General features: G+C 34.3%; 3 protein-coding genes across 6 annotated transcripts; all 3 read right to left on the bottom strand.

Annotated features, from left to right (window-relative positions):
- Window positions 1-9,431: 9,431 nt before the first annotated feature.
- Window positions 9,432-13,181, bottom strand: LOC107930859 (FRIGIDA-like protein 4a). The gene is made up of 3 exons (XM_016862611.2): window positions 12,205-13,181; window positions 10,372-10,547; window positions 9,432-10,292 (listed from the first exon to the last, which is right to left on the bottom strand). The coding sequence occupies exons 1-3, from the start codon at window positions 13,058-13,060 to the stop codon at window positions 9,720-9,722; spliced, it is 1,605 nt and encodes a 534-aa protein (XP_016718100.1). The 5' UTR covers window positions 13,061-13,181; the 3' UTR covers window positions 9,432-9,719.
- Window positions 13,182-14,603: 1,422 nt separating this feature from the next.
- Window positions 14,604-15,270, bottom strand: LOC107930816 (uncharacterized). Its single transcript, XM_016862560.2, has one exon. It carries the CDS (start codon window positions 15,123-15,125, stop codon window positions 14,781-14,783), a length of 345 nt encoding a protein of 114 aa, XP_016718049.1. The 5' UTR covers window positions 15,126-15,270; the 3' UTR covers window positions 14,604-14,780.
- Window positions 15,271-17,836: 2,566 nt separating this feature from the next.
- Window positions 17,837-21,934, bottom strand: LOC107930783 (uncharacterized). Of its 4 annotated transcripts, none has more exons than XR_001693068.1 (3): window positions 21,227-21,933; window positions 19,222-19,304; window positions 17,837-18,261 (listed from the first exon to the last, which is right to left on the bottom strand). XR_001693068.1 is itself a non-coding variant. In XM_016862498.2 (3 exons), exons 1-3 carry the CDS (start codon window positions 21,794-21,796, stop codon window positions 18,259-18,261), a joined length of 645 nt encoding a protein of 214 aa, XP_016717987.1. In that variant the 5' UTR covers window positions 21,797-21,928; the 3' UTR covers window positions 17,837-18,258. The 4 variants fall into 4 exon arrangements, 1 of the variants encoding a protein (XP_016717987.1); XM_016862498.2 differs by having other exon boundaries at window positions 19,222-19,293; window positions 21,227-21,928; XR_005930175.1 differs by lacking the exon at window positions 17,837-18,261 and adding an exon at window positions 20,646-20,889 and having other exon boundaries at window positions 19,216-19,293; window positions 21,227-21,934.
- Window positions 21,935-27,315: the final 5,381 nt, after the last annotated feature.

Below are 27,315 nucleotides of genomic sequence, written 5' to 3'. Positions count from 1 at the left end.
GTACGTATATATATAGGTGTATAAAATTATGGAATATGAAATTAATGAAATGCATATATAAAGTAGGCGCATGAAAATATGTATGTACAAATTAAAGTTTAAAATAATGAAAATATACATACGTATACAAATAAATACGTTAATTTATATATATATGTTTAAAATATATTGAAAATATGTATGTATGTGTCTATGCAAATTAAGATATACAAAAATATATAAATACATACATATAAATATATATACTTATAAAAATAAAAATATGTATATGTATATAGATATATATAAAAAAAGAAATATGAGTATACGTATATATATATTAAACAAATTATATGTAAAATATGTACATGTATATGTACAAGCACTTATATGATAATAATAAGACATATATATATTTAAAAATACATAAGTAAATATGAATAGAGATATAAAAGTAACAACAATAATACCAATACTAATAATAGTAAAAATGATAATAATAATAATAATAATAATAATAATAATAATAATAATAATAGCAAAAGTACTAAAAGAGGACTAAATCGAAGTAAAATAAAAAGTACTGGGCAGATTCGAAATAAAAAAGGACTAAAAAGACTAAATTGTAACACGCACGGAAAGAAGAGGGACCAAAATGGAAAATAGACCAAAATCTCAAAACGTGACGCTTCAGGGGACTAAAATGAAACAGAAATAAAAATTTGTGGTCAAATTAAAAACAAAGAAATAGCGAAATAGGACCAAATTGAAACACGCCACAGGTCAGAGGGACTGCGCGCGTAAATAGCCCAAAAATTAAAAACACGCGGATCCTTCGGGTCGGAGCGGGTCGGGTCGCGGGTCGACGCGCGGACCCCCCTTTTGCCGAAACGGCGCCGTTTCAGGGGGGTATAAATACCCCCCTTTTGCGAAAAAACATCATTTTGTACTGCTGAGGGAAAAAAAAGAGGAGAGAGAGGGAGGGGAGACCTCTGGGGGTAGTCCAGAGTCCGGCGAGCTTCGGTCGCCGTCCGTCGTGCCGTCCGTCGCTCCGGCCACCGTACACGGTGGCCGGAAGTCCAAAAGGCAGGTAAATTTCCCCTTTTTTCGCCGAATCGCCTCCCCTCGGTGAGTTTCCCTCTCCCTTTTTTATTATTATTATTTATTATATGTATATAAATAGATGAACAAAAAGAAAAAGTAAAATAATAATGGTAAAATATGAAAACGAAAAGGGGTGGTAATCACCTTAAAGCTTAGTTTGTATTGTATTTCTCTTTCTGCTAATCTCTGTTTTGTTACAAAGAGTACCCCCCCCACTTTTGTTACATTCTTTGAATGGCTTTTATAGCCTATTTTTGCTACTGTTTTTGCTTGCTTCCTGTTTGCTTCCTTGTTGCAGGCAATTGATGGTGAGAACAGGGTGATGGGACGGTGCGGCGGTGGCAGTTGTGGCAGGGCAAGTGGGTGTGCGGCAGAAGCAAGTGGATACCCTAGGTGCGGCGCACCTAGGGTTAGGATTGTTGTTTTCTGCTGAAGATGGGTTCTGGTTTGGGTATTGGGCTCATTGGGATGGTTTTTTGGGCTTAGGTTTTTAGTCTGGGCTATTGGGTTGTTTGGTGGGTAGTTCGGCCTTAAGCCCGGGCTAAAATTGGTCTGTACAGCTGCCCCTCTTTGCTCGTTGTCGTGTAACGAAAACAGAGCAAAGACTAAGAAAGACCAATTTTTGCCCGGTCTCGCTGAGTCTTGACTTCTCTAACGCCTCACTTCAAGGAGCTTTATTTCAATCCACTGTGGCTTGTCGTGTCGATCCATTCCACTACACTTCAGAAAGATACGACTTGTAGCTTCAATCCACTTTGCCGCGACTTTAGGGGGTGAGATTCGTTGCTTTAGTCTGCTCCACTGCAATATCAGGAAGATAAGACTAGATGCGATCTGCTCTACTGCAACTTTAGAGAGGTAAGATCTGAAATCTTCAATCTATTCCATTGTTAACCAGGGAGATAGAATTATCGGCTTCAATGTACTCCACTGTAGTCACAGGGAGGTAAAATTTGCCATTACTTGATCTACTTCACTACTGTTTAGGAAGGCAAGATCTGAAATCTTCAATCTATTCCACTGCCAACCAGGGAGATAGAATTATCGACTTCAATGTACTCCACTGTAGTCACAGGGAGGTAGAATCTGCCATCTATGATCTTCAATCTATTCCACTGCCAACCAGGGAGATAGAATTATCGGCTTCAATTTGCTCCGCTGTAATCTCAGGGAGATAAGATTTCTGGCTTTAGTTTGCCCCACTGTGACTTCAGGGGGACAAGATCTGTAATTTCCAACCTATTCCACTACAGGTCAGGGATATAGGACTTGTGGTTTGAATCCGCTTCCTTACACTTGAAGATAAGATTTGTTGTCTTTGATCTGCTCCGCTACGGCTTAGGGAGACAAAATCTGTAACCTTTAACCAGCTCCAATGCAACCGATGGAGGCAAGGCTTTGTTTTTGATCTGCTTTGCTGTTAATGCAGGAAGGCAAGATCTGCTTCTTTAACTAGCTCCACTGCAATCGATGGATGCAAGGCTTTGTTTTCGATCTGCTTCGCTGTTAATGTAAGAAGGCAAGATCTGCTTCTTTAACCAGCTCCACTACAACCGAGAGAGGCAAGGTTTGTGTCTTCGCTTCCATCTATTCTACTACAACTTTAGGGGAATAAGATTAGACATGATAAGAATCACTATCTTCTGTCCGCTCCGCTACAACTTTAAGGAGACACGCCTTATTGTTTTCAGTCTGTTCCACTGCATCTTCAGGGAAATAAGACCTGATGCGATCTACTCTGCTGTAACCTCAGAGAGATAAGATCCTTTATTTTAATCCGCTCCACTGTAACTTCAGGGAGATAGGATAGTGTTTTCGATCTGCTCCGCTGTAATCTCAGGGAGATAAGATCTCTGGCTTCAATCTGCTCCACTGTAACCTCAGGGAGATAAGATCCGAAATTCTTTGGTCTATTCCACTGTAATCTCAGGGAGATAAGACCTGATGTGATCTTCTCTACTGTAACTTCAGAGAGATAAGATCCTTTAATCTGCTCCATTGTAATCTCAAGGAGATAGGATTACTATCTTTGATCTGCTCCGCTGTAATCTCAGGGAGATAAGATCTGAAATTCTTTGGTCTGTTCCACTATAATCTCAGGGAGATAAGACCTGATGTGATCTTCTCTACTGTAACTTCAGAGAGATAAGATCCTTTAATCCGCTCCATTGTAATCTCAAGGAGATAGGATTACTATCCTTGATCTGCTCCGCTGTAATCTCAGGGAGATAAGATCCGAATCTTTAACCAGCTCCACTGTAACCAATGAAGGCAAAGCTTGTTTTCGATCTGCTTCGCTGTTAACGCAGGAAGGCAAGATCTGCTGTCTTCACTAGCTCCACTGCAATCGATGGATGCAAGGCTTTGTTTTCGATCTGCTTCGCTGTTAATGTAGGAAGGCAAGATCTGCTTCTTTAACCAGCTCCACTACAACTGAGAGAGGCAAGGTTTGTGTCTTCGATCTGCTTCGCTATCAATGCAGAAAGGCAAGATCTGTAACTTCATTGATCTGTCCCTTGGGGAACATGACCTGTATGTTCTATTTTATGAACCTAATTGTGCCTAGTGATTAGGATGACATAATCAGAATGAATCAAATGCTCCTAACTAGATATGTATGAATGACATTTGAATGAGTGCAAAATGTCATGAAGATGATTCCTTAATGCTTAGGTTAACATCACGTAAAAACTTATTAAGGTTTTATCACTGACGTACTACAACGCCTTTTTGCTCGTCTGGTATATCCAAAGAAACACTTAATCTGGTTGCCCCCCACTGTAAACCTTAACGTTTAATCTATTAGGGCACAAAATTTGTACCATCATTCTCCCTCTACAATCCAAGGGTAGAAATATGGTTTTTCCTCAATCCTCTTTTATCACAATTCAAGGATATAGGATCTTAATCTTTCTGGTCCCCCTTACACCATTTCCAGGGTGTCGTTTCAAAGACTCATGCACAAATGAAGGCTCTCTTCTCCGAGGTAACCTCTTCCTATTGCCTAGTGATTCATTGCTTGCTTGTTTATTTAAGCTTTTTCATTGACACGACATCTTGTCATTTTGTTCAATCAATGCATTTGTCAACAAAATCCAAAGAGAAAGTCCAAACTTAGACTCTTCCTTCTCAAATTTCCAACCTTCCAATTTGGCATGTTCTAAACAATAGTCCTGTTTCAGGTTCCTGTATTATTTAGAAACTTTTCAGAGTAATATGCAAAACTTCCTTTGTGAAAGTTTTATTAGTCCATTAATCATTATTCCAATGCTTGCAAAAAGGTCATAACAATGGATAAGAATAAAGTTGGTTCTGAGCATAGCTCGAAAGAACAAATTATCGAAAATAGTGAAGAAGGACAACAAAAGAATTAATTGGGAATGTATATCTTGGAAAGAAATAAAAAGTATTCCAAGAACAACAAATAACATGAGAATTGGGTGCCCCCAGATATCACAGCTTGAACTTCTCTATACAAACTTTCTGAAGACCCTTTTGAGTTGGACATGTGTTTAGGAGATCTACAATGCTCTGTCGATGCCCCCAAGATGTCGCCTATCCTTTCCTGTTGATTCAGGCATGGCAAGGTCAACACATGCCTCAATATGAACAAAACTTGAGCAGCTTATATCACCTCATGCCCCATTTTGATCAGTATTTGAGCCGCCCTTTTCGGGTTTTCAGCTCAGATCCCCTTTGGCCTAAGGCGCCCTTTGCGGGTTTTCCCCTTAGCCTCTCTATTTTTACTCTTTTCATTTTCCATTTTCATTCTTCATCTTTTTTTTTTTTTGAACTTCACTGTCTTACAATACAGTGACAAACTGTGATGTCTGATTTTGAACCGATTACAGCCCTCAACTATCATGTTGTCATTCCAGTTCAATACATTTTCCCATACCATCGTCTCTGGAATTCTATATTGGCACATGATGACATTGACGCATGCTGTAGCCTTTATCCATTTGATGAAGTAATTAATGATCTCAATAGTGAAGCAATGCCCATTAGAAGTCTTCGATAATGGTGATGTCCATACCCTATTTTGCTCAAAATTTGAGTCACCCTTTTGGGTTTTCAACTCAAAACCACTTTTGGTCACAAAGCGCCCTTTTTGGTTTTTCGCCTTGGCCTCTTCTTTTCTTTTCTTTGCTTTTCATATTTTTATTTTGACTTTGATTGATTTCTCTTTTTCTTTTTATTTTTATTTTGATTTTATTTTGTTTTTTTCTTTTCCTTTTCCCTTGTTTTTGAATCGGATCTAAACTCTTGGGATTAGACAAGTCCTTGTTATCCCCTTCAAAGGATCTTCTCTGATATCGAATTTCCTTTATAGAGCCTTTTAGGGTAAAACTACAACTGGAAACTCTTGATCTTCTTCTCCCATCGGGATAAAATCCAGCAACATCTTGAAGGAATAGAAACTCGACTTCAAACGGGCAAAGCTATGCTGAATTGACGAGAACGGTATTGCCCCGGCAAAGAATTGCATCGTTCGCACTGTAAATTTCTGACATCGTGCTGTTGTGCAGGTTTTATTATAAGAATCGAGGCATACCCTGGTATGATCATACAAAGACATCTTTGAATTTTTCATCTCTGTAGGCAGGTCAATTCTAGTCTTCATCAAGCTCACAATTTCTAATGATTCACTGAGAGGTAGGATCTGTTTATCCTTTTGTTCTACCATCCTCAACAAGTTTAGAGATAAGCTACGCTCTGTGTCAACTTCAAAGTCGTGAGATCCCTCTAAACACATGTCTCGCTCAAAAGGAGATTCTAAGTTTGTGGCAGTGTCATTCATGTCGTTGATATCCAGGGACCTATTGTAGGTACAAAATAATATATAAAGAATGTATGAATTTAAGAATAATTATCTGCACAGTATGATTATGAATGAACGAAAGAATGATTTGGATGGAAGAATAAAAGAATAATCAATGAAAAAATATTAGTTCAAAAGATCGCAGAGATGCATTCCATTAAAATAATGACGTTCAGACATAAGCCTTTTTCACAAAAGACTTCTTGTTGCTCTAGGCTGAAAGCAACAAGTGTGTTTTGAATATTACTGTGAGTAAGCTCTAAATACTACAAAGGTTTCTTTAGAACACTCCCAAGTTTATAAGGGCGAACATCTAATAAGATCCCTTCTTTAGTTGCTTGTGCATTGCTTTCACTCCACTCGTCAATTATGATTGGGTAATGGATTTTCCCCAGTGGAGTCGCCAAGCTGTTGACACCATTTTTCGGATAAAAACGGGGTCGACTTGGGTTTTGAAAAAAATGAAACAGGAGTCGCCACCAATCTTTTTTTTATAAGGTGTGATTGGATCACCTCGAAAAGCGGTTGTTTTTAATAAACGGTTTGATTTTATTAAAACAACAAGTTTGGTCCGCGAAATTCAGAAAACGGGTTCGGGAGTCGGTTACGCACGAGGAAGGATTAGCACCCTCGATACGCCCAAAATTGGTACCTTAGTTGATTACTTAATGTCTTAATGTCGAAAATTGAAAAACTTAGAAGAATTTAAAAAATACGATCCTTGTATTAAAACGTTGAAAATTTTTAGGAAAATGGGCATATTTCACATTATTCGAGAAAGAGGATCATATCCAGTAAGTTAGAATACAATGTCTCAAATTCCCAATACGTGAATGAATGCCAGAATTTTACTTATTTAAAAGATATTTTATTATCTCGGGTTTAGGAAAGGGATCGTGCCCAGTAAGTTAGGACACGATCTTTTCTTAATTCCCGAGATCGTTTCAAAACTTGAGTTTGAAAAGATTAGTGTATTTAGATTTATTGTGGAAATCGAAACCCAGTAAGTTAGGGTACGATCCTCTCGAATCTAAACACAAAATATCATTTTTTAAAACAAATTTTATTATCGAGTGAAATAAAAACATGAAGTCGTAGTAAAAATGTGAAAGCAAATTACATTGTTATACATGACAAAATCATAATGAATACAAAAGTGTAAAAATGATACGAGTAATAGCAACAATATAAAATAAATAAAAGTCAAGCCTACAATCATATAAAATAACAATGTATATAAACAAATAAATTAAACATTCGTTCAAAATAATAATGAAAATGAAATAAATAAATAGTGAATACAATTAAAATGTAAGGGGATATATATATATATGTATATACGAAAAAAATAAAATATGTGTGTATTCATAAATTACGAAATATATATAAAGTATATTTTAAAATATAAAGAAGGAAAAATATGCATATATATAAAAATATGTACGTATATATATAGGTGTATAAAATTATGGAATATGAAATTAATGAAATGCATATATAAAGTAGGCGCATGAAAATATGTATGTACAAATTAAAGTTTAAAAATAATGAAAATATACATACGTATACAAATAAATACGTTAATTTATATATATATGTTTAAAATATATTGAAAATATGTATGTATGTGTCTATGCAAATTAAGATATACAAAAATATATAAATACATACATATAAATATATATACTTATAAAAATAAAAATATGTATATGTATATAGATATATATAAAAAAAGAAATATGAGTATACGTATATATATATTAAACAAATTATATGTAAAATATGTACATGTATATGTACAAGCACTTATATGATAATAATAAGACATATATATATTTAAAAATACATAAGTAAATATGAATAGAGATATAAAAGTAACAACAATAATACCAATACTAATAATAGTAAAAATGATAATAATAATAATAATAATAATAATAATAATAATAATAATAATAATAGCAAAAGTACTAAAAGAGGACTAAATCGAAGTAAAATAAAAAGTACTGGGCAGATTCGAAATAAAAAAGGACTAAAAAGGCTAAATTGTAACACGCACGGAAAGAAGAGGGACCAAAATGGAAAATAGACCAAAATCTCAAAACGCGACGCTTCAGGGGACTAAAATGAAACAGAAATAAAAATTTGTGGTCAAATTAAAAACAAAGAAATAGCGAAATAGGACCAAATTGAAACACGCCACAGGTCAGAGGGACTGCGCGCGTAAATAGCCCAAAAATTAAAAACACGCGGATCCTTCGGGTCGGAGCGGGTCGGGTCGCGGGTCGACGCGCGGACCCCCCTTTTGCCGAAACGGCGCCGTTTCAGGGGGTATAAATACCCCCCTTTTGCAAAAAAACATCATTTTGTACTGCTGAGGGAAAAAAAAGAGGAGAGAGAGGGAGGGGAGACCTCTGGGGGTAGTCCAGAGTCCGGCGAGCTTCGGTCGCCGTCCGTCGTGCCGTCCGTCGCTCCGGCCACCGTACACGGTGGCCGGAAGTCCAAAAGGCAGGTAAATTTCCCCTTTTTTCGCCGAATCGCCTCCCCTCGGTGAGTTTCCCTCTCCCTTTTTTATTATTATTATTTATTATATGTATATAAATAGATGAACAAAAAAGAAAAAGTAAAATAATAATGGTAAAATATGAAAACGAAAAGGGGTGGTAATCACCTTAAAGCTTAGTTTGTATTGTATTTCTCTTTCTGCTAATCTCTGTTTTGTTACAAAGAGTACCCCCCCCCACTTTTGTTACATTCTTTGAATGGCTTTTATAGCCTATTTTTGCTACTGTTTTTGCTTGCTTCCTGTTTGCTTCCTTGTTGCAGGCAATTAATGGTGAGAACAGGGTGATGGGACGGTGCGGCGGTGGCAGTTGTGGCAGGGCAAGTGGGTGTGCGGCAGAAGCAAGTGGATACCCTAGGTGCGGCGCACCTAGGGTTAGGATTGTTGTTTTCTGCTGAAGATGGGTTCTGGTTTGGGTATTGGGCTCATTGGGATGGTTTTTTGGGCTTAGGTTTTTAGTCTGGGCTATTGGGTTGTTTGGTGGGTAGTTCGGCCTTAAGCCCGGGCTAAAATTGGTCTGTACACTATGCATTACCGTTTGTTAGTTTAATTTTATGTGTCTAGTCAAAACGATAATTCAATTAATTCAACCAATAGTTTGCCATCAGATTTTATGCTTCACCGTTTGCTACATGCATTTGGTGAATTGATCAGTTCAATACCATTGTAAGGTGATTGTAGTAACCTTTTTCTATAATTGTAGTTTAAAGCTTTTATCCAAATCATTGTGAGGCCATTGTAGAAACCCCATTTTTTATAATTGCAATTTAAGGCTTTTATCCAAATCTTATCAATTTAATCGAAGTATAAATTTAAGGCTTTTGATGAGTTTTTTTCCAACAAGATCTTCTACCACAATCCCAAATAAATCCTAGATCCGAAAATCTTTAATTGCATAGAAATAGCATTATGATAGAACTACTATACATGCTAGAAAGTAAATATATATTACGTAAATTCCAATTAGGACCAAAATCTAACATGTATTAAAAGCTTACTAAATATTACAATTTCATTATTGCAATATTTCCTCCATTCATCCTCTCTAACAATGAAATAATTCCTAATTAGATTGTTGATAACACATGAGGACACAAGGCAGCTTACTTTTTTTCAGGATTATGAACCATCTCCAATAGGAAAAGATTACTTACTACTCATGAAAACAAGATAGGACTACATGAAAAAGATCGGCTTCCAAATTTTGAGGAAACCGACAAGTTTCCAGCTCACTAGGTTACTGAGTCTAGACTATTGGGTACTCGAAGAGGGTTGGAACACCGACGGTGCTGCAGAGCCATAGTCATATGCTACATAACTAGTTTGACCCCCATAGGCACCACTGGTTGGAAAACCGGAAACCCCCAAATTTTCCACCGGGTGTACGTAGTGCTGTTGAGTAACTGCAGCAGGACTTTGTGAGTGAGTCACACCATATGCTGATGCATAAGGAACAGTAGGAGCCTCGAAAACATTCTGGCCAACATAGTTATACTGTGCGGAAAATCGTGCAGCCGGGCTTTGCTGCGCTGAGGGAGCTGGGTTTCGGCGATTGAAAGGGGGATAAGCATTTGAAAACTTAGCTGCTTTTGCGGGACGGAAAGCAGGTGGTCCACTGCGTCGGGCACTACCAGCACTATGACTTCGTTTATTCTGAGGCTTTCCAGCGGCTGCTGAACTCTTTTTCCTATCTGACTTGACTTTTTCCAGCTGCGTGGCTCGCTTTCTTAACAAATCAGTAGAAAACTCTGATTCAAGCTTATGGTCTTCAACGCATTTGATAATAGCTTTAATTGAATTCAGCTCCACATTTTTTGACTCCTCCTGCATGATTTATTTAACTTTAACCCGCAGTTCTTAAATTGTTATGTTATTAGAAGATAAAAGGTGAATACATATATACCATTGCAGCTGCGGAATAATTTCCATTCTTCAATATTGTGGTGGCATTCTTTTTGGAATTCTGCTGATAGGACTTGAGTAGAGAAACAGGAGGAAATCTCTCTGTAAGGCCAGCTGCTCTGGCAAAGTACACTGCCTCGATCTCTTTGCCATTCTTTACTAGTTCATCAATAATATCTAAAAGTTCAGAAACAATCCAATCAATGAGGTGCTATTTACTTCAGTTCCCAGAAAATGATGATAAGCATAATCCACATTCATCTTTAAGTAATATCAATCACATATTCCACAAAATTCGGGTTTTTCTTGAAAGTGTTTGTGATTTGCTTAAGAAAAAAGAAAAAAAACCACTTCAAAACTACCAAATCAGAAGATTGTGCCTCATCTTACAAAATCCTAGGCAAAGATTTGATGTCTTACATTCCAAATATATTGGCCTAAAATAAATTACAAGAGTGCTGAAGCCAGTCCTAGTGTGCATGAGTTGTCCCTATATCAGCACATAAATTGAGGCACATAAATTGAGGCACTGCATGGCTGACATACATTTTTGGTTTTTGACACGCGCATTCTTATTATAGAGAAATGCAGGGCAATAACTTATTCCAAAATCCATAAGCGCAAACACAAGCATGCATATATATATATATATGCTACCTAGTAATACAAGTGGAATGTGCTCACATTCAATTTCTGACACTCTTCTACAGGTACAACTCTTACCTAAAAGAGTAACATAAAGGAAGTGGTGGATTGTAATGCAGCTGCTAGACATGACAAGTTTAAATGAATTATGTAAATACAAGTAGATTCCATAAAAGCATAACACATCCAGAGGGTGTAAACAGCTTGGTGAGTCATAAGCTAATTAAATTCCCAAGTATAGGTCAGTGATACCTATGTTAAATAAATACCTCCACAATTACATCTTCAGACATCTTGCATCACTCATGTCTTCAAAACAGGATGTATTGTATAAATATTGATCAATGATTATCTATAGGCATTACACAAAGTTTAAGGCAGACAACCAGATAACTCAGGGTGAGAATATGCTTTCAGTGTCTGGTCAGAGCAACCATTAGCAATGCAGTTCACTATAGATCCACCATCTAAATGGAAAATTTGAAAAGTGTCATCACAGACAAATACTAGGAGTTCAGGAAATTGCTTTTAGTGAATCCCACATTATCCCAAATTAGATTGCTTGATAATAAATCCCTCATGATACAAAGGGAACTAGTTTATTAATCTCCAAAACTGACACAAAGCAATCCTACACTACCAAATTGCTTGGATGCATTGCAAAAAGGGCAGGTTAAAATACAAAGCTTCAAACAATGCTAAATACAAATTCAGCACCATACCGCATATAATTTCATTGTCAAAACATATCTATTATTTCACGTTTATTATCCTAAGCAAACCAAAAGCAACAAGCAAAACACATTTAGCGAACATCAGGAAAAAAACCCTAAACTCAGTGTGTGAATATGCTTCCAGTGTCTAGGTAGAGTGACCATTAGCAATCAACTCACTATGTAAACAGGACACTCGGAAAGTACAGTCATTACGCTTCTAGGACATTTTTTCAGTGAATCCCATATATCCCTATTAATACTTGATACAAATCAATAAAGGAACCAGTCTATTTGATCTCCACTAATGACACTAACTAGACCATCAAATTACCTGGATGCATCGCCCATTCAGCAACTAACCAAATATAAGTTCATCCTCAGATCACATTTGTTATCCAAAGCAAACCAAAACCAACAAGCAAAATACATATTTTATCACCTAAAAACTACACATTGAAATGAATAGCACAAACCTCCCATTTTATCCTCAAACCCCAAAGCAGCAGCAAGCTTAGCCATATCCCTCCTCGAAGAAAAATCCAAAACCAATTTCCTCAAAAACCCTTCATCAAACCTCTCTTTCAATTCAAAACCAACCACCATATGCAAAAACATAACCGCTTCCCCCGGCGTAAGCCCTTCTTTTTCACCATCCAATTGCCCTTTCCATCTATCAACAACCTCCGCCGCTCTTTCTCCGATATTCCTCGAAAACTCCGGTCCTTTCCCTTTCTTCTCCTTCCAACTCGACTCAGGAAACAATGCATGAACCAACATCCCACATGCCCATCTCTTATCAGTCAACCCTAAAGTTTTCCCACTTTTTTGAGAAACAAAATCCTCAAAAGCTTCTAAAACAAGCCGGTGAGGGTCGACAGCTTCAGATAAAGCGACGGAGATCTCCGCGCGTAACGGGACTGACTCTTTCCGTTTCGAAACTATGAATTTAACCAACCCAGCCGAGTCCATACGACGGGCGAGTGATTTCAACGTGTCGGAGAGCTGGGCTGAGCCTTTAGGGTCCTTGAATTCGGCGAAAGCTGCTTCTTTTAGGGTTTCGATGTGGGCGGCGGCGGCGGATTCACGGTCGGGGAGGGAATATTCACGTTGAGAAAGGGATTCGAGAGTTTGGGAGAATTTGGAAGAAAGGGATAAGAATTTGGCATCGAGGGAATGGGATTTTTTGGAAAGGGAATTTTGCAGGGAAGTAAAATGATTGGTTAGGGTTGTGAATAATTTGGTGCATTTGGATACGATTTTCTTTTGGGCTTCAAGGTCTTCGATGAATTTCTGTACCCGGTCGGCGGTAATCGGCGGCGCGGTCGACATCGGCGATAACTTTACGGCGGCCTTTTGATGGAAGTGGGGAGGAGAAACGGACTTCAAAAGTCTAAACCCTGGGCCTAGTGAAAAAAAATTGTTTTGGCGTAAATGAGAAAATACCGCCTTCTCTGCTGAACGACGCCGTTTTTGATGAAATTTGGGACTTGGGTTATGCTTTAAACAATGGGCCCAGTATTAGACTTACAAAGAAATCAAAAGCCCAAACCTATAATTATTATTTATAAAATAATTTAATTTGATCATTATTGCATCGAGTTTGAATTAAATTACTTGATCTATCAAGTGAATTAAGTATTTTCAATTCAAGCCGTTAATCAATTTTTTATAAATTATTTATTTTTAATACCTCTAATATTAAATCATGAAATTACTCTTAATATATATACATTTAAAACTCGAATCTTATTATTAATTTTTATTTGGCATAAAATTTATATCTGAAGTGAGTTCGAAATCAAACCTAAAGTCAAATATATAAATCATATAAATAAAATTAATCGAATCAAGGTGGAATAATTTGATTCAAGCTGAATCTAAATTTTTATAATAATACTTGATTGAAATCGAATTTCAAGTCAAACTCAAATTTAATTACAACCGGAGTGTTTTGTTTCACTTCCTATTTCACACTCAATAAGAATGCTTTTTCGTTGTTTTTCTTGATTGTTAGGTAAAAAATATTCTTTCTTGCAAAGTTGAAAAGATGAGCAATCATTTTCAATAAAATTGATAGTAGATATTTGATGCCTTAAATCAAACCACATTAGCATATTAGAATATGCTTTCCAACCATATTTTATTCACTCAAAATGGGTTTACACCAATTGTAATTTCCTACTTTTAGTTGCCCCTCCACTCAACTTAACATACATACAAATTGGTTTTGGGGTCTCGATTATGTGTGCTTCTTCCTTTGCCTCTTCCTTTGCCTCTCCACCTCTCTTTCATTGGACCATGTACGTATGAATGCATGACACAAACACTAAAGGATAAGCCTATGCTACTACAGCTGTTAAAAATATTTGCTTCTTCAAAAGATTTAGTAAAAGAAGATTGCTGATGTTGACTCTATTTCTAGCATTTTCTTTTGTTTGCTTGTCATCCCATATTGTAAGTCCCATTACATTTTATTAAATTTAAAATGAGTTGGTTTTCTTAATATTGTTTTTTTTTTAATATCTAAAGTAGATATATTAAGAATCAAATTATATTTTATTTTTTATTCAAAAAAATAGATAAATTAACGTGATTGATGAAATAACTAAATAATAAAACGTAATGTGCCATGTGTTCCTCGTATTAACGTACATAAATCGATTTTTAACAATAAATAAATGTAATTTTTAATAGATATAACAATTCACTCGTATTACTTTTGCCCTCAATGAATTCACTTATTTTGGCTTTTAGTTCAAACCCAACATCACAAAATCGCCTCTGGTTTTTTCAATTCCAACGAGCTGTTATTGCTGCTAATTCTTTTTTCACAATTTCAAAGGCCTTGAATGAATCTAAAAACATGTTAAAATAAACAATCAAGAGAAACAAAATTCGATGGAAGAATATTAAATACATTCCCAGTTTATCAAACACTGGAATCACAGCTTAAAATATATCGGAAAATTTCCAGAAACAGGCTATTTACAGGGGGGAAAAAAAGATTCAATGAACACAAGCGCATTGATTCAGGGATTTTCATCAAACATTAAACAGGCACTACAGTTTTCCTTAGAAAAATACTAGAAGGATCAGCAAACCTGACGGAGAAAGATCTAGAGAGATTTTCAGGCTCATCCCATGTAAACCCATGATCGAAATTCTGGGAATAAGTGTGAGGATCATAACGAGGTACTCTAACGGGAGATTCAAAGATCTTCATCTTCTCTTTCTTGAATTTCACCCATAGCAGCTTCAGCTTGTTTGAGGTGCCTGCAGTGGTGGATGATGATGATGATGATGATGATGGTGAGTTCACTGGTTCAACCTCATGGTAGTCTTGGCTTAAGCACATGGTTTTGCACCCTGAGCTGCACCAGTTTCTGATATCCATTGCAACCCAAGTTTTTTTGCTTGGAATAGAAAAAAGCGGGGTATTGAAGAAGATAATATAAGCAATTAAGCAGATGGATATGGCTAGTTGAAACTTGGACGTCTTTTGGTCCAACTGGGGTAGAACCCTTTTGCTTAACCTTAATATGATAGATTTATTTTTTAAATTCGAAAATTTAATTTGATTAATTAGAATTTATGTTAACTCAGTTATCATTAGTATTATTATATGAAATAAGCATAAGTAATGTGTCCTTCTACTATCTATTAAAATTAATTCTATTGTTCTTATACTTTTCAAAAATTTGAAATTTAATCCTTGTATTTTTAGGAATTTAATCACTCTACTTTTTAAATTTCAAAAATTAGATTTAACTGTTAACATTGTTATTTTTTTTAGAGTTAAATTTATTGCGGTGATATTTTAAAATAAAAAAATTATTCAATTGGTAGCAATGTTTAAAAAAAGATGTTGTAATTAACTTGAATTTAACAAAAAAAATAACAGTATTAACTGTTAGACTTGAGTTTTAAAATCTAAAAAGTAAAGATATTAAATTCCTAAAAATACATGGAGATTAAATTTTCAGCATGAATCCAAGCCGAACCAAACCTTATCACCACACCTTACATGACACTTAGAATCCCCTTTACCCACCGAGTTTCAAAGGAGTGCTTTGTTAAAGGGATTTTTTATTTTTGCACTTTCACACTCTGGTTTTTTTTTTTTTTCTTTTCTTTTCTTTTTGCAATCAAACCGTGCAAGGCAAGCACTAGGAATTGTTGGGCCTAAAGCCGAATAAGCTTGGAAAATCCCCAACATCTCGCCTAATACCTCACACGAATGGTAGTTCTGATGCTTCTCTGCCTAGGATACCTTCAACCTTCATCAAATATGATAGCTAATCACTTTACTAAACAAAGTACTAATCCTACTGATATGATAGCTAGTCCTCCTAAACATAGCAAGGCATCTCATGTGCATAAATATATGAACCATCCCAATCACATTAAATTCAACATGAATCCCTTTAACTGATAACACATCCTCCAATCACATCTAAAAGCACGTGTTGAAGATTATCTATGACTCAACACAACACACCTATAACAATAGGGCCCCACCTAAAATGTTACAAAATAGTGTAATGTATCATGGAGGCCTTTATACTAAAAATCAGATTGCATTTTGTCTTTTCTACTTAAAAAAAGGAAATTTAGTTCTTGTATATTCGATCAAAGAGCAAATTAATCTGGTTAAAAATCTCATACATTTCTACCGTTAAAAATCGGTCCCTATATGCCAGTACAAGGTACATATGGCACTCCACGTATCACTGTCTTATTATTCCATAATCTGTCAATTTTTAACAGTACAAATGGATTAAAAAAATTAACAGAAAAGATCAAATTTCTCTTTGGTCTAATACACGAAGACTAATTTACTTATTTTTTTAATAAATGAGGCAAAATATAATTTAACTTTTAATACAGGTTTACCTGCAAAATAGCCCAAACATTCGCATTCTCACTTAAGACACTTTTCACACTATTACTTTGTCGAAGTACCTTCAAAACCTGAAAATTCTTGAAATCCTTTAATCACTTAAAAACTCTTAACACCTCCGTGTGAAACTCCACATGGCTTGTAACTTTCATGGTGGACAATAATCGGTTTATTAGACCATGTTTTGGACAAGTGGGGGTGCATGGAGCAGCTGATGCTTTTGGTAGCACCTCCATTGTCCAACCTTTGAAGATAAAAGCAAATGCTTTATGGAATCTCAACCCTAAATCAACTTTTATCTCAACCTATACTTATTCCTTCCTTTTTCCTTCCTCTTAAAACAATCACACCATAACACATATTCTTTGCTTTTCAAGCTCCATCACTCATCAACATAATAATAATAGACCCCCACGAACAAAAAAAAGAAGATAGGAAAAATGTGCTACGCGGAACGTGGCTTGGGGGTGCAACGAAAATGGTTGCTCTTGCGGGCATTGATGACGGCCCCTGGACCAAGAACCAGGGTGGCTAGAGACACTAATGGGGTTGGTTCGATGAAGCAGTGCCTTTGTTCGCCTACGAAGCACCCCGGGTCGTTTCGATGTAGGCACCACCATGCGGAGTACGTGTGGGGTGGCCGATTCGTCAGCAAAAAATGACTGCACCAACACTATGCCAAGCTTGTGCTGGGGGATGGTCTAAAATCAGGTTCTGAAATGGGAGTCTAATGGCTCGAAAAATATGTAGTGGCCTAACCTTTTTAGATTTCGCCTTGTATTTATTTCCTTTGTGAATTTACGAACAAGGAATGAAGGTCGATTTGGTTCAGCAAACTAGAAATGATTTCTTAAATGACTTTGCCTTAATGTAAAGAATTCAATAATTCAATACGAAGAAAACTGTAGAAAATCATGGTAATTGAGTCAGTCCAGTTAATTTGAGTTGGGTCAATTAAATAGTTTTTTAATCGAATTATTTTAAAATTTAAAATTTTTAGATCTTTTCAATTTGGATAATTCTAGATTTAAGTCAATTCCAAATTTGAAATTTTTTTTTATTCTAGTCATTCAAATTTGCTGACCAATTTTTCAAATCATTTCAGTTCAAGACATTTTCCACTTCAAATTGACTTTTTCATAATCAATTCAGATTAGTTCGGATTAAGATGAAAATTGGGATTGGGATCAAAATTACAAGCATACTTTTGACAACCAATTATTTCATTTCTATTTTGACATTACAATAGAGGCATTCATAGGCCACTCAACTTTGGGTTTGACTTGGGCATGCATTTTTCAACCTCGAGTCAGTCCGACCCAGCTAAACCCATGATACTTCTAAATATAATGGCATTTTGAGCTTGTTCAAGTAATAGACACCCTCTAAACCTCGTCATCATGAGAATTTTAATCCCAATGAGCACAGTTTCAGGGTAAGTTACAAGAGGGGAAAAAAAATCTTAGTTGAATATATTTTCCATCCATTTATGGGTTCATATGCACCAACTAGCTGAAGTATGATCACTTACATTAACATGTACAGTATAACCAAAGAGGAATCAAATTGCTGCAGCTTTTAGTACATCAATTGACCAAAAATCAAATATGGGATCAATGTTCACCAATTACTGCAAAAACATAAACCCATTCTACGATTAGGATTACCACTAAATGAGTAATATATATATATAATATACACAAATATGTATATATCTTGGTGAAAGTACCTGTCAGGCCACTTTATTATAGGGATTGAATCAAATATAATCCTTATACTATTAACAAGAATCAAAGAACTTTTAATAGAGATAACATTTATTGTTTAAAAAATTATATAAATCCTTTTTCATTTGTGGAACCAAAAAAGCTTTAAAAATATTAAATTTGTTAAATAATAAATGTTAACTCTAATAAAATTTGACCTTATATGATTCTTTTTAATAATATAGGAACTAAATCAGTCTATTTAATAGTAAAAGGACTAATTTGATCCAATCTATATAATAGAAAGACCTGTCAAGTACTTTCACCAATATATCTGTCAAGACCAGCCGAAACATGCTATAGAAAGAAACTGTTGCAACAACATGCTAATGGGCAATTGTTGGGAAGGAAGGGTGAAACCAGAAGTTTTTTCGGGGAAGGGGGAGGGGGCACGGAATTGAGTTATAATTTTTTGTGATAATCAAAATGCAATTTTACCATTAAAACTTTACATTTTCTAGAAGGATTATCATTTTTGAAGGCCAAAATGCAATTTTACCATATATTTTATAACTTTCAACGGGACTAAAACATAAAGTTCCAATTTTAGAGGAGGCCAGGACCCCTGCAGCCACCTCTGTGGGTAAGAGACGACAGCAAAACTTATTCATCTAATCATGTCTCCAATTTACTTATGAGCCCCCCAAAAATTTGAACTTATGTTGGCATGTCAATGAGGAGGAAATTTGCAACTAGAACAGATTGGCACAAGTTTTCTGCACACACACTGTTTATAGAGCACAATTTCATGTATGCTTCGAATTGGTATCATTGTTCCACCGAGGTACGGTAAGAGGGATGACAAAAGAAAATAGATTCCTCACCTGAGCATGGCAGTCTTGACGAATGATCGTTTGGTTTCTGGTATTTACAGACACCTCGCATGCTACTTTTGCCTGAAACATCACTGAAAACATAAATAAAATGGTAGTTGAACCTTGAAGCATTCTCATTTAGTATGAAGAGTTACTTAAAACAGGGTAAAAGTATCGTAGAGGACCTTGCATTAGGAATCAGATTGCATTTTGCTTCCTTTACAAAAAAAAGCAAATTAATCCTTGCATGTTAGATCAAAGAGTAAACTGATCCTTCTAATAAATATTTCATTCATTTCTACTATTAAAAATTGGTCCCTACATGTAAAGCATGAATTACATGTGATCCCTCAGCTACACCGGGTTTTAACAATATAAATGGATGGAATTTTTAACAAAAAGGACCAATTTGTTTTTTAATCAAATGTATAGGGACTAGTTTGTTATTTTTTGAGTAAAGGAGGCAAAATGCAATCCGACTCTTAATACAAAAGCCTCCTTAGTACTTTTTTACCCTTAAAACAACTATTGAAACATATGTATTACACATGAAACAACTTCCAGTAAGGGTATTAAATGTTCTGCTGGTCAGGATTTATAAACATAAATTGCAGAGTGAAGCTAACGAATCATTGTACTATTAAAAAATTCATCTCTCTTGATGGAATCAACTAAAATTCAAGGATTTAGACACCCTTTATACACTTGTTGAGGCACGTCACTCTCTGGGACAGACTTGAACTCTTAACATTGTTCTTAAGGTGTTTATGCTCAATTTTAACTTTTGAGTTTTTGTCTCTTGACTCCACGGAGAGCTCTCAACAGGTTCACGGAGTTTAGTGAGAGCACCTGATTCACCAAGGAAATGTTTTTAGCATTTTGGCCTTGGTGGGTTCTAACCCATGCTAAAAACATTTCCTTGGTGGATTAGGCACTCCTGCCAAACTCAGTGAACCCTTTTCGTCTCTCCGTAGAGTCAAGAGACAACCCGAGACTAAAACCGAACATAGACACTCTAGGAAATACCTTTGTTGAAGGTCCAAAACCAAATCAAAGAGTGACCTCCCGTCAACAATACTTGTACCAAATCATAGATGCTCATGGCTTGAGATATTAGTTACAGTAAAATGACTTTATCAAGTTCAAAATTGCACCGATAGATACGAAGCAAAAGAAACTACTATCAAAACTAGGCCCTTAGAAATGAAACAAAATGGACCTCTCACTCAGTCCCCATCTACATTTTAGTGCACTAGCAAACATTCTCTATTATGCATTAGTAAGATGTGACTGAACTGAGAACATAATTGCATCTTTCCCATGCTTTTGGTGTGGACTACAAATAAGGATCATATTCCCACTATGTTAACTCCAATAAGGCCATGGCATAACCTTTCTATAGCTAGGTTTCTTTCAAACAGTAAACACATTACCTCATCTACTTGTTATACTCTCGCTTTAGACCCCATCATCATCAGAATAGTTCACCATTATAAAAATCTAGCAACATGCATGATCTTCATGGCTTCATCAGGAGAACTTGGCCTTATGACCTCACCTAAGTATCACACCTAGTAAACCTCACCATTTGAAGATAAGTCGGAAAGGGTACTTGATGAAATCCATCCAATCCTTTCAAGTCAAGTCCAACAATGCTCTAAACTGACATCCACAAGCCTATCACAATACCAACAGAGGTAGAAAACTCAAGGGCTACCATGTAACTATAGTGACTCTTTGCACCTTCAAAGATGTGAACCACCTTCATCTTAACGACTCTATGTATCCCACACAGTGAGAACCATTGTAATCAGTCACCATACAAGACAACGTATAAATTGCAAGTACAAATATAAATACATGTCCGACCAATTATAATAGTAAGTAGAATCAACCAAAAAAATTCACAGAAAAAAAAACAAAATTTAAAATGCAAAAAGCATACGTTTGCATCACAAAATTATAATTTCAAACCAAATAAACCATCAAATTGAATTTTTTTTTTAAATCTCACCTTTAGGGGAATTTTAAGGAAACAAAGACCAAGAACACCATTAACTTTAGTGGTAGTATCAAAGGGAATAACCCCTTTAGCCCAATCCTCAATCAAATAAATCACATCATGAACAACCTCAAACCCATTCAAATCGAGCGTGGCGTTCACGTACGATCTCCCTCTTGCTCTCACGCGCCCACCTTCCGAATTCACCACCCCAAACTCCTTCCCCCTATACCCAACCGAAACGACGAGCTTTTCATAATCCAATGAAAAGAAATCCCTGTTGCGGACCGAGATAGTCAACGAAAACGAAAGGTCGATGGTGAGTTTGGGGGACGAGTTGACTCCGACGTGGTTGAGTCGAATTCGAGCGAGTTTGAGAATCGGATCGGATGGGTAGAAGAAGAGTAGGGTGGCGGATAGGAGGAGGAGGACGCCAGCGAAAATGGCGCCACGGCGGAGATAATGGTTGGTTTGATTGGGACGGTGGTAATAGACGGGTGAAAAGATGACGTTTTGTTGGTTAAGGTTTTGAGGGAGAGGGATATACGGTACGGACGAGTCTCGTAAGCCCTGTTTCGACATCGTCGTTTTGTTTTTGGTGGGCGTTGATTACCGATTAGATGCCGCCAAAAACCCAGGAGGCGGGTTTTTCGGTGTACCAGGTTGTCGTTTTCTGTTTTGCGAGGATTATTAAATTACAGTTCAGTCACATTTGGCAAATTTATTTTTCCAAAACAACCATACATTTTCAATTTTTTATAAACAACATTTTTAAAATTCATTTAATATATGCATCTTAAATTTGCTATACTAATTATTCTTAAATTTATTCTTATCACAATCAGAATAACAACAGATCGAATATCTATCGTTTTTATAAAATTTATACTTAAATTCATAAATTTATTTTAAAATTCTAATATGTATTATTATTTAAATTTAAATTAATTAAATTATTCATTAAATATTTAAATTTAAGAAGATTCGATTATTCTTAAGGAAGGTAAACACCCGACCAATAGGTCACAATATGAATTCATTTAATATATGCATCTTAAATTTGTTATACTAATTAAGTCATTTCATCAAATTAATCATCAACAATTTGAACATTAAATGTCTCGTTGAAATACAATGTGAAGTATAACATGTTTTTTTTGGGGGGGTAAAAATAACATACGTATATTTTTTGCATTGACAACTAAACGCAGGCCACACTTGAGGCGATGAACATCTTTAACCATCAAGCTATCACATCATCAAGTTAAAATAATAAGTTGAATATATTTTAACAGCAAGTTGAAACAGTATTATGATTTAAATATATTTTAATGTTTAAAGATTAATTTGAATTCTTCTTCAATAAAAGGAATCAGAATTTTAATTAAAAGATTTAAAAAAAAAACAATATAAAGAGGAGAAAGAAAGGATGAAAAAGAGAGAAGGGCATCACATCTTTAACAAAATAATTGAAAGAAATTAGTTGGTGATGAATTTAAATAATGATACTATTTATTCACAAGACAAAAAGAAGTAATGGATAAGGTAATCCATTAATGTATTAATGTTATTATGAGTGAATCCATGTGCTTTTGCCTTTAATTTAAAACTTTGTTCATCACTATAACTTCATTTAATATTAAATAGGAGAAAACAAATCATTGTGAAAATGAAATCTGTATATATATATATAATATATAAAGAAGCATTTAACCATTTGATATTTTCGTTGACGAAGTGACATTTAATCTTTAAAATTGATAATTATTTTTATTTTTATAATTTATATTATTTTTTTTAATTTCATTTTTAAATTTAATTTTTATTAAAATATGATGAAGTGACATTTTAAGAATATATTATGTTATTATTTTAAAATTTTGAAATTTTTATATAAATTTCAAAAAGACTTAATTTAAATAAAAGTATTTTTTTTAAAAAAAATTAATAATTTCAAGTGATAATTTAACATAAACACAAATGTCACCTCATTGTACTCTAACAAAAACTAATTTCATGGACTAAATTTAAAAACATGCATCAAGGCAAAAAAAATTAAGGACCAAAATGAAAAAAATCACCAAATTTATAAATTATATTTATCAAAAGCGGATTGGTTTTAGAAGGAAAAAGAAATGAAATTCTCATCATTTAATCCTACTCATAAACATCTCATATTTCAAACATGGTTTGACACCATTCAAAACTCATCTCCAAATCCATTTCAATTTCAGTCCAGAAAAAATTTGTGAGGCAATCCTCAATTGCCACAATGAATTGAATTAGTTCTTTTATGTGGATAAAGTTCTCAAGCAATAATCGCATAAGTATCAATCATGTTCATTTAACCGTTTACGTTTAAGAATTATAGCTATATTTTTTAATAATATCGTCTCCAAGGTTTAAATTTGTATTGTATTATTGAGAGTGCATTGTGTCTTACCATTGCATCCAAAACTTATTTATAAAAATGAGAGCATAAATGACAATCTTTAGAGAAAATTGGGATAAAATATATAAAAAAAAAGTCATAATTTATATTTCGCATTTAATTTTATGTAACATATTAACCATATTTTATAACTTAAATTCAGTATTTATTTTTAATGTTTAACTTTTCAATATTTATTTTAATTATTTAATTTTTCTGTTTATCAAACAACACCTAAATCTTTTATAAATATTTTTTTCATATTAATTTTTCTTTCACCTATATCGTGCATGGGTCATAATCTAATATATATTTAAATGCATGATTTAATTGATGTCATGAGTTAACTATACACTAACTTATTTAAAAAATGACTAAAACGTTTTCTTTTATAAAGTAACAATATTTGGGTTTTATTTTTTATACAAAATTTATAAAAATAATTTAAACCCAAAATAGATTTTTTTTTAAAAACATCATAATTACTTCATTAAAAAAATTTAAAAATAAATATAAAAAATAATATTTTTTAAGTAGAAAGTCTTAACTAAAATCATTTTCATAAATAATATAATATAATAAATTATTGATTGAATTAATATCACACGTAAAACAGACATCACTTCAATTAAATAATAATAATTTCTTTTTACAAATTTATTATATTATTATAAGATATTTGGTATATTTTTATATAAAAAGCCATACAATATTCAACCAATTATATATATATATATATATATATTTATACACTAACGTTGAATTAATCACCATTAATTTTTGTAGAATTCTTCTTAAAACTATAGTTTGAAAGCAACATAAACTTTATATTATCACCTTTGAACGTGTCGGTATTTTTTTATTAAAGAAAACTTTTTTCCAATTAAGGATAATGATTTTATAATTGATATTTGCCCCCCCTTTTTCTCAATCTTATCAAAACACTCCCCTCTCTTTATATCATCTATGGGTCATCATCATTATCATTGCTAAAGATTAAACTAACACGCAAAGGGCCAAGTCAAAAATTTTCCTTAAAAAGGGTCCAAAGTAATAAATATTTAGAAGGATCAAAATAAAATTTTACCATGAAATTTCATGAATCTTGAAGATTAATTTGTGTATGTATATTTATAGGGCGAATTTAAAAGGCAAGCAGGTGCTTTGCTCTCTCAAAATGGAAAAAGATTTCAATTCAACTCCATGATTAACTTATAATTAATATAATAAAATTACATTTTAGTCCTCAAAAATGAAAATAAATTCAAGTTAATCCTTAAAAATGAAAATAAATTCAAGTTAATCCCTAAAAAATTGATGAAATAATAAAATTCATACATGTTCAAAAAATTGTAATTCAATTTTCACCCAAAATTTTTCCCAAATTCGCATACACATATATACACCTTTACCATAAACAAAACAAAGAGAAGCAAAGCTCTTAGTAATATGCTGCTTGAAAATTTAAACATTTACCCATATTTCATATATATATATATATAAGAAGCAAATACAGAAAATCAAACATAACTATATATCCATATATTTCACATAGGTAGAGTTATACAGATCGGAATTGTTATGAAAACATACATGGTGGATATAGATACACATATACTTATGTATATGTGTGTATATATATATTGGGGATTTTATGTAGTTTCAACTGACTTGGGAGAAAGAGAAACCATGGAAGTATTGTTGGTAGGCATGGATTTTGATCGTTTCATCATCCAAGATGATGAGCTTGATCTGTGAAATCTGCACCGGAAAGAGCCTTGGTGAGTCGTCGGTGAGCACAAACATTGGCCTCCTTTCGGCGAGTTGGCTGCCGCCGATGCTGCTGCTTCCGAGTTGTTGCCTTTGGGGGAGGTGATGACGGTGATGTTTTCATGGGACGCCATTGAAGAGAGAGAGAGAAAAGAGAACAAATGAAGAGTTAGTTCTAGTGGGCAAACTTTAAAGAAGAAGCTTATTAAGCCTTTTTGTATTATATATATAGGTCAAAATATGCTATGGTCCCTATACTTTAGTAAAGTTTGATTTTTTAGGCATGTTTATTGAGTTTATAATGACTTATTTTTGAAGTAGCTAAAATAATAAGGGTGAACTACACCCAGTATCACTACACTATTATAATGTTTACTTTTCGTCACTCAACTTCAAAAAGTTACAAAATGAGTTTTCGAATTATTTAATAGTTTTCATTTAAATCATTAGACTCTTAAAATCGCTACTATATGGGTTTCTATGTTCGCACCACCTACACCAATCAAAAGATCTCTTTCCCCTTCTCTTATGCAATTCAATTTTTTTTTTATGAAATAGCTTTTAACTTAACAAATTTGTGAACCAAAATCCAAATAGTTTTCTTTTTCAATTTCTAATACTGATTGTTAAATCGACTTGGATCTAAGGTATGTTCTTCTACTCGTCGATAGATACTAATCCACCATACCGATCATCGAATCGTCGCTAGGAACTCACTACTTGAACTTTTTTAAATAATTTAACAACTCGGTAACTTAAATAAAACTTTTTGAAAGTTTAGTGGTTGATAAACATGTCAAATTGCATATTTTTTATGCTTAATTTGGTTTATTGATGAACTGAATCCTGCTAATTAAGTGTTTTTATGATTTAATTCTTGTCAGGGATGCAATTGATCAAAAGCAAGCTGAAAAAGGGCCAAATTAGAAGAAAATTATTGGAATGGGCCAAAGCGAAAAGATGGAGCAAGCCAAGGACTAGTCATAAATTTGACTTTGTAAAAAGCCAAAAATAGGAAATTCTATTTTAAGTTTATTTTAATTTTATTTATTTTTAATTATTATTATTTTAGATTTTATATTAATTTTCTTAAGCTATTTTTATTAAACCCTATCTATATAAATAGGGGGTTTTAGTTCTTAGGAAATCATCCATTAATCAATTGTCTTTACATTCCTATTTCATTTTGGAATTCCATTATCCACTTTGTTTTCTTTTTCTTAATTCAATTGAGCATTAGATTATTTTGTCTTCTTTTTACAAAATTTGTCTAATTCTCTTTGCAAATATTTTTCCTATCCATTTCCACTACATTTTTCATATAATTTCTATCATTTTCATAACCTTCAAGCATGATTAAATTCATGCCACACTAAACCCCTTTCAGCTTTAAGCCGGTGTTAACCCCGTCAAAATACCTGTGAGTTATGAACCCGAGCTGTTTAACTCCCAACTTTTGATATTTATTATTTCTCCGGATTAAGAGTATGACTTCGTCAACTCACAAAGTCAAGTCAACACTAAGTCAAAAAAGACGTCGTTTGAGTTAGTATGGCTAGACGTACAGTTGGAATTCCGAAAGGATCGATTGTCTAATTGGTCTTCCGTGAACACATTGGCGTGCCAAGTGGGGATTGCTATTTGGTTCCGTCAAGGAAAGTAGTAACCGGATTTAAATGTCTCAACGTTTGAGGGCATTGGTTCGAGCTAGGCTCTTCTAGAACGCAAAGTTGCCGGAGTTCTAAATCACGAACGTTTCATAGGTTGTTCGATCGGTAAGGGTTAGTTATAGGACGTTCCATAACTAATTTACACAAGGAAGAGTTGGTGTCCGAGGCGTCCTTGGTAGCTATAACTAGCTTATTGAAAAAGAGGAGTTCACCTAATTTCGAGGAACGGG

This window comes from Gossypium hirsutum, chromosome A07 (assembly GCF_007990345.1).
Source record: "Gossypium hirsutum isolate 1008001.06 chromosome A07, Gossypium_hirsutum_v2.1, whole genome shotgun sequence".
Taxonomy (NCBI): Eukaryota; Viridiplantae; Streptophyta; class Magnoliopsida; order Malvales; family Malvaceae; genus Gossypium; species Gossypium hirsutum.
This window is presented reverse-complemented; position numbering and strand designations above follow the sequence as displayed.